This window comes from Xenopus laevis, chromosome 4L, assembly GCF_017654675.1.
Source record: "Xenopus laevis strain J_2021 chromosome 4L, Xenopus_laevis_v10.1, whole genome shotgun sequence".
Taxonomy (NCBI): Eukaryota; Metazoa; Chordata; class Amphibia; order Anura; family Pipidae; genus Xenopus; species Xenopus laevis.
Genome location: NC_054377.1, coordinates 7,497,370 through 7,505,583, shown reverse-complemented (window position 1 = coordinate 7,505,583; position 8,214 = coordinate 7,497,370). Strand labels below are relative to the sequence as shown.

At 44.4% G+C, this 8,214-nt stretch overlaps 1 protein-coding gene across 1 annotated transcript in view; it reads right to left on the bottom strand.

Moving 5' to 3' along the window:
* Nucleotides 1–5,630: 5,630 nt before the first annotated feature.
* The window catches only part of LOC108713752 (homeobox protein aristaless-like 4), a 44,527-nt gene continuing 41,943 nt past the window's right edge, over nucleotides 5,631–8,214 (bottom strand). The window contains exon 4 of the mRNA XM_018257309.2: nucleotides 5,631–6,761. Coding sequence (XP_018112798.1) covers nucleotides 6,438–6,761 — 324 coding nt within the window. The 3' untranslated portion in view covers nucleotides 5,631–6,437. The remainder of the gene's footprint in view (nucleotides 6,762–8,214) is intronic.

Genomic DNA, 8,214 nt, shown 5'->3' with positions numbered 1-8,214 from the left:
CTAAAAATGCCCCATAACGCCCCATCTTCTTTGCAGATTCCCAGCAAATGCTTTGGGCAACTGTCACTTACCGGAGCTTAAGGACCCACAATATACTAGAATAGTAATGGGGTTGTTCACCTTTAAATCAACTTTTAGCATGATGTAGAGAGTGATATTTTGAGACAATTTGCCAATTTTTTATTATTTAGCTTTTTTATTCAGCAGCTCTCCAGTTTGCAGTTTCAGCCGTCTGGTTCCTAGGGTCCAAATTCCCCTAGCAACCATGCATTGATTTGAATAAGAGACTGGAATATGAATAGGAGAGGCTGAACAGAAAGAGGAGTAATAAGTTGCAATAACAATAAATGTGAAGCCTTACAGAGCATTTGTTTTTTTAGATGGGGTCAGTGACCCCCATTCTAAAGCTGGAAAAAGCCAAGAGGAAGAAGGGGAATAATTCAAAAATTATAAAACAAAAGAATAACTGAAAAGTTGTTTAGAATAAGCCACTCTATACCATACTAAACGGGTTATTTACTAAACTCCGAATTTATCTCATTATTTTATTTAAAAAATCATGCCCCAAACTCCCATTCCCGATTTGACCTTATTTATTAATTTAAAAAACTTGAATTAATCAGATTGAGAAAAAAACTCGATAAAATCGAGCGAAACCTCTTTTTCCCAAATCACTTTTTGGGGGGATTTTACCCCGAAACCCTGAATTTATTACAAAACTCCGAATTTATCTCATTATTTTATTTAAAAAAAACACGCCCCAAGCTCCCATTCCCATTCAACCTTATTTATTAATTAAAAAAACTTGAACTAATCGGATTTGGAAAAAAGCTGATTAAATCGAGCAAAACCCCAAGTAGTCTGATTTTTTTCTGACTTTTTTCCCAAATCACTTGATTTTTTTTCTTTTTCAACATTTTTATTGGGTTATACAAAACATACAGAATTACTTTTCACTTGATTTTTTTTCAGGAAAACCCTGAATTTATCAGATTTTTGGGCTAAACCCAGCACAAACCACAATAACTTTTAAGAGATAGGGACATCTCCCATTGACTTATACAGGACCTCGGCAGGTCTGAGATAACGGATTTTTCGGATTCGGGCTTTTTGTAGCATTGGGGCATAATAAATCTTAAAAAATGAAAGAGTTTTTGCCCCAAAAAGCCAGACCAGATAAATCCCAGGTTTTGTAAATAACCCCCTAAAAGTTAACGTAAAGGTGAACCACCCTTTTAAAATCACAGTACACCTGCACTTCTGACTCCTGAAAGGCCAAGGTCGAATACATGATATGAGGCACGGAGAGATGCTACGGATCCAGCATGAAATAAGAGTCGAGAGTCGCGTGTAGAAGTACCGGCACTTTAATAGCACAAATGACCGGAGAGTATATACAACTTGTCCTTTAATACTGCAGTGTTACATGGGGAGTCCAACCCAAGGTTTTTTTAGCAAAAGCAAATTGTTTTAGTCATGGAAGCAAAGAAAAATGTTTAAAAACGGATGCGTTTGTTCAAGATACAAGTAATTACAGTGAGATTTTGTCTCGCTCGCTCTCCCGGTGCCAAATGGTTATTTTATTGCCCCCTATGAGGATCTGTCTTCAGTAGTATTAAATAGGTACCTTTCAGCACACACACACTGGATCAGGTTTAATAGCAGGGAACTGGGGTCCCACAGCACAATGTATTAATCTTATATATATATATATATGTGTAGAGCTGCCATACTGTTTCCCCTATGAGAGCATCACTTGATCATTTATTCTCTGTCCCTTTGTATTTAATAATGAGGTACAGGAGCTGCCATATTGTTTTTTTTTTATACAGGAAGCTATGAGGGAATAGTTTATTGTGTGCCCAGAGCATTCCTTCTTTGGATCACTGTATTTATAATGGTGTGTAAGAGCTGCCATAATGACTAAGGCATTATCCATAGACCCTATGACTGGGTATCCAGAGTCATTATCGGGGGTAGAGAGGCTGCTCCAGTCATGGCCCCTGTGGTTTGAAGGTAGCAAGTGGAGAGGAGTCAAGGTTGGGTTGGATCAGAGGTGTAAAAATGAATGCATGGAGCTTTTTATTTTTTATTAGTGCCCCATTATACTTGTTGGCAGAGCCCACCTCCAGGCTGCCCTTGTGACTGGTGGGTTACTAATTGGGGCCCCGGGGAAAACCCTGCTAGCTTAGTAGTATGGGGACCCTAATTACTAATAACAGAGCTGTGGGTATCATATATGGATGGGCAGTCTATACATGCACCTCCTCCCATATGTATAAATACAAATATACAGAGAAGGAATGTTCTGGGCACACAATAAGCTATACCCTCATACTGTACTGTCTAAGGGAATCAATATGGCACCTCCTCCCATATGTATAAATACAAATATACAGAGAAGGAATGTTCTGGGCACACAATAAGCTATACCCTCATACTGTACTGTCTAAGGGAATCAATATGGCACCTCCTCCTCCCATATGTATAAATACAAATATACAGAGAAGGAATGTTCTGGGCACACAATAAGCTATATCCTCATACTGTACTGTCTAAGGGAATCAATATGGCACCTCCCTCCTCCCATATGTATAAATACAAATATACAGAGAAGGAATGTTCTGGGCACACAATAAGCTATACCCTCATACTGTACTGTCTAAGGGAATCAATATGGCACCTCCCTCCTCCCATATGTATAAATACAAATATACAGAGAAGGAATGTTCTGGGCACACAATAAGCTATACCCTCATACTGTATTGGGCTCTGGGTCACATGGCATGAATTTGGGGTAAGTCCCAATACAAGAGAGCAGGAGAGGCCGGGCTGAGGCAACAGATATAAGATGTAAGGACAAATCAGCCTAAAAAATAAATCAGGACTTCTGCTTCCAAGTGCAGGGAAGAACTGACTGTTAATGTCTATGTGACTTTGACTGAAACATAAGATTCTTGGTTTCCAGCCGCGCCACTTCCTCTGCGGATTCCGACTCCTGAACCCCCTCTTTCAGAATAACTCATTTTTTTAAAAAAAAAAAAAAAAGACTGGGTGTCACTGTGGCCGGGCACTTAGGGGAAATTTACAAGCCGGGCCCCGTCTGGTTTGCACTAAAGTGCAGAAATGGTTTCCCTGGAGCGGCTCCAAGTCCTCGGAACAGAAGGAAATCCGTGAGGTCGGGGAGCTGATGAGAACACTTAATCCTGGGGGGAAAACATGGCTAATACCTGTGGCTCTTCTAAAGGAGTGTGAATGGGGCTCTGATTCATGGGGGCTGCTCTCAGCAATTATATTGGTGAGAATTCCGCAGCTTATGGCTCCCCTAAATCCCCAAATGCCTTTTAGGAACTTCAAGATTAAATAAAACTTCCATGAGTAAAATGGGGTCCCAATGGAAATAATGCCCCTACACTCCGTATAACAGCCCATTATGCCAAGACTCTGCCCATGTCATCATTCTGCATCTCTCGGGCCCCTGACTGGAGGGCCCCCCTGACCCTGTGCCAAAATGTATCCCCTCCCCACAAGGCAGTGCTTAAAGGAATTGTTCACCTTTAAATTAACTGTTAGTATGATCTAGAGAGGGATATTCTGAGACAATTTGCAATTGGTTTTCTTATTTGTGGTTTTCAAGCTTTTTATTCAGCAGCTCTCCAATTTGCAATGTCAGCCATCTGGTTGCTAGGGTCCAAATTCCCCTAGCAACCATGCACTGATTTGAATAAGAGACTGGAATATGAATAGGAGAGGGACTCAATAGAAAGAGGAGTAATAAAAAGTAGCAATAACAATACATGTGTAGCCTTAAAGTGGCCATACACGGGCAGATTAAAGCTGCCGATATGGGTCCTTTAGACGGATTCGGCAGCTTATCTGCCCATGTGTCGAGGCTCCTGACGGGTCCAACCGATTAATATCAGGCGAAAAGTCGGCCAGATATCAATCGGTCAAGTTTGATTTTTCATATGATCCAGGACCACATTCAACCAATTGAAAAGTTCCTTAGAATTAGCCATTCTATAACATACTAAAAGTTAACTTAAAGGTGTACTACCCCTTTAATGTTTACTAAAGGTGCCATAAACGGGCAGATTAAAGCTGCCGATATCAGTCCTTTAGACCAATGCTGCTCGTGTATGGGGGCTTCCGACGGGTCTTTCCGACCGAAATCTGGCCATGATAACGATCGGGAAGGTTTAATTTTTCAGGCGTTCGACCCGTCAGAGCCCATTGCTTCTTGTTGTAATCGGATCGCTTGGCCCTAGGGCCGAACATTCAGAATATAGCTCTGCCATTGGTGGGCATATCGGGGAAAGATCTTCTAGGGAATGACCAGTTTAACATTGGAGATAAATATCTGGAGAGATTTCTGGAGATGTTGCCCATAGCAACCAATCAGATCTTTTCTTTTGTTGTAAATTATAGGTGGCTGTTTAAATCTAATTGCTGATTGGCTGAAATCTCTCCAGATATTTATCTTCAATGTTAGTAAACATTATTAGTTCTTACAACCCAACCTGCTGTTCCCTGGGTGTTACTGATCTATAGATTGGGTGGGTTCAACAATAGCGCAAGTGTAGTTAGTTGCACATCTAAGTTACTGCCACTAACTACATTGGTGGACTTGGCCAATGGGACACCTGGAAAAAACCCAATGGGACCCATCCCCCACCTGCTTTCTCCAAAAAAGGTCCCCTCCCTTTCCTGCTGAATAGAGAAAGTGCAGTGAAAAGTGTTCAGTAAGAGGAGGGGTGGGTTTTGGGGGAGCTGGAGATTGGAACTGGGGTGTGGGGCCCCCAGGCAGCAACCCCAGTGGGCCCAGGACACTCCAGTCCGACACTGAGTCGGTCAATATCTTTTTCAGCTCTAAGCCGCAAATTCCCAACCCTACTTGAATTCCGTCCCACCAAAATTGACTCCCTTATGTACATACCTCCCAAATGTCCCGTTTTTCAAGGAACAGTCCCGATTTTGAAAGCTCAACCTGCAGTCCCAGGTTTTAGTGATGTGTAGGCCGGCCTGAAACCCGCGGGACCCGTGGGTCTGGCCGGTTTGGGCCGACTCCTGCACAAAGTCTTCGGGTCGCGGACGGGTCCAGGTGGACTTAGCACTTTCGGCTTCTGGTGCCAGAATTTATAGACTTGAGCCTGCCCCGCTCCCTTTTATGACGTCACTGCGTGGTGGGATGGGCGCGGGCCTATAAATAGAGGGGCAGCAGCGGGCCAAGTGCAGATTGGGAGGGGACGGGTCAGGGTCGGGTGCGGGTCGAGAAATTCTTGACCGGCACATCACTACCGGGTTTGTTAGTGAAATGTCCCGACTTTCTCCTGCACTGAACAACCAGAAAAAGATACAACGTTTCTAACGTTTCTAAAACTTTTGGCAGAGAGCCCAGAATATGTGGCAGATGCACTTAGATACATTTGTAACAATTGAATAAGATAGACAATTGTAACAATTTAAGATAAGCAGGTCTCTTGGGGAAACTGTGACTTGCAGCTTAAAGGGTAATTCACCTCCATTAGTAAAACTGTAATAACACATAAAAACCACAGAAATGTGTTCAAACTTTCATCACCTGCCAAATTTTGTAAAAAGAACATGGTAATTAGGGGGTGTGGCTGCCAGAATGGGCGTGGTCAAAAAATTGCAGAGGCAAATCTTTTTGTTCCTCTTTCTATTTCCAAAATGTTGGGAGCTATGTATATGGGTGGGATCAGACTCCGTAGGGGAGGGGTCAGGACTATTATACAATCAGAGAGGGGGGTCCGCCACCCACCTCCAAACTCACCCCAAGCAACCATCCATGTACAGCCCCTTCCCCTGACCCCACCTTGCCTTACTATACACATTATGCCACAAACGCAGAAAAAATATAAATGTGTGGGGTACACGGGAGAGTCCATCTACATGTCCCCCCTACTAAAGACAGCTCAGCCCTCCAGACATGAAATGAGTTAGAAGCCAAACAACCCACACACAATGTTATAAAGAGACACCGGATCACAGAGACTCTGTATCATCCCAGGGACTTGGCAGCCATTCTTTGCCCCCAGGCCTGGGTCTGTTTTTGGTGCTGGGGGGGGGTTGTTTACACTTGGTCGCAGATCTCAATGTTGGCTGATAATCCGGAATTCCTGTGAATATAGTGCTGAGAGGGGTCCACTTTTCCCCTGCCCGGGGTGCAAGGAGCAGGACAGAGTTTTCGGGGAGGGGGTTGGGTCGGCCTCCCTGATTATTAGGGTTGATCATCCCTGATTATGGTTGTGCTTTATTTGTCGGCTCCCCCTCTGGCTGCAGTTACATGTTATTGTCCGGTTGGGTCGGCCTGTGATGCATGCTGGGACAGCGCCACGGTTATAGTTGTCACCTTTGACCTCTGCAAAATCGAAACAAGAGGGGGGAGGGCGTAACGTCACTTGGGGGCAGATCTGTCATGTTGCCCAGGACATGGCCGCGCTGTGTTCTTTGGCTTTCATCCTGAGCGCTGCAATGCTGGAACTTTTTCGATCGGGCTCGGGGTTCAAGTCGTAGCCATTTATACCGGGGCCCATAGCCGCGCTGCCGAAGAGCCCCCCCATGTGCGTCTGCCCCATGTGAGCTCCGGGGCCCGAGACGCTGAGGAACTCTGAGACTCCCCCCGCTGAGTGAGGGTGAGTGTGGGGCGACATACAGGAGGAGACGGGGTCGCAGGGCACCACACAGGCTGGAACTGGAGAACCGCCGCTGTTATTCCCGATCCAGGAGGGGCTCTGAATCTGCACAACAAGAGGAGAACAATATGAATATTAAATCACGGGGCCCATCTGTGCATGTTTAGTGCAAAACAAAGAGGGTTCAGACCACTGACTCTTCTTATTGGGGGTTCAGACCACTGACTCTTCTTATTGGGGCTTCAGACCACTGACTCTTCTTATTGGGGTTTCAGACCACTGACTCTTCTTATTGGGGTTTCAGACCACTGACTCTTCTTATTGGGGTTCAGACCACTGACTCTTCTTATTGGGGGTTCAGACCACTGACTCTTCTTATTGGGGTTTCAGACCACTGACTCTTCTTATTGGGGTTTCAGACCACTTACTCTTCTTACTCGGGTTTCAGACCACTGACACTTCTTAATGGGGGTTCAGACCACTGACTCTTCTTATTGGGGTTTCAGACCACTTACTCTTCTTACTCGGGTTTCAGACCACTGACTCTTCTTACTGGGGTTTCAGACCACTGACTCTTCTTACTCGGGTTTCAGACCACTGACTCTTCTTACTGGGGTTTCAGACCACTGACTCTTCTTACTCGGGTTTCAGACCACTGACTCTTCTTATTGGGGGTTCAGACCACTGACTCTTCTTACTGGGGTTTTAGACCACTGACACTTCTTAATGGGGTTTCAGACCACTGACTCTTCTTATTGGGGGTTCAGACCACTGACACTTCTTACTCGGGTTTCAGACCACTGACTCTTCTTATTGGGGGTTCAGACCACTGACACTTCTTAATGGGGTTTCAGACCACTGACTCTTCTTATTGGGGGTTCAGACCACTGACTCTTCTTATTGGGGTTTCAGACCACTGACTCTTCATTTTGGGGTTTCAGACCACTGACTCTTCTTATTGGGGGTTCAGACCATTGACTCTTCTTACTCAGGTTTCAGACCATTGACTCTTCTTATTGGGGTTTCAGACCACTGACTCTTCTTATTGGGGGTTCAGACCACTGACTCTTCTTATTGGGGGTTCAGACCACTGACTCTCCTTATTGGGGTTTCAGACCACTGACTATTCTTATTGGGGGTTCAGACCACGGACTCTCCTTATTGGGGTTTCAGACCACTGACTATTCTTATTGGGGGTTCAGACCACTGACTCTTCTTATTGGGGTTTCAGACCTCTGACTCTTCTTATTGGGGTTTCAGACCACTGACTCTTCTTATTGGACCTACCTGCTTTGTCCCAGTCCTGTGATCCTGTATCTGATAGAGTCACACGACTGGGACAAAGCAGATAGGCCCATGTGTATTATGAAACATGCAAACAAAGCACCATAAAATCCTAATTCTCAATTGTACCCTAACATTTAGTTTGTAAACTCTAATTTGTAGGGCCCTCTAATCCTATTGTACTCTGTAACCGTTGTTTGTTATTCACCATTTATTCCCTGTTTGGTATAACTAAGGTAAAGCACTGTGTAACTTGTTGGCGCTATATAAATAA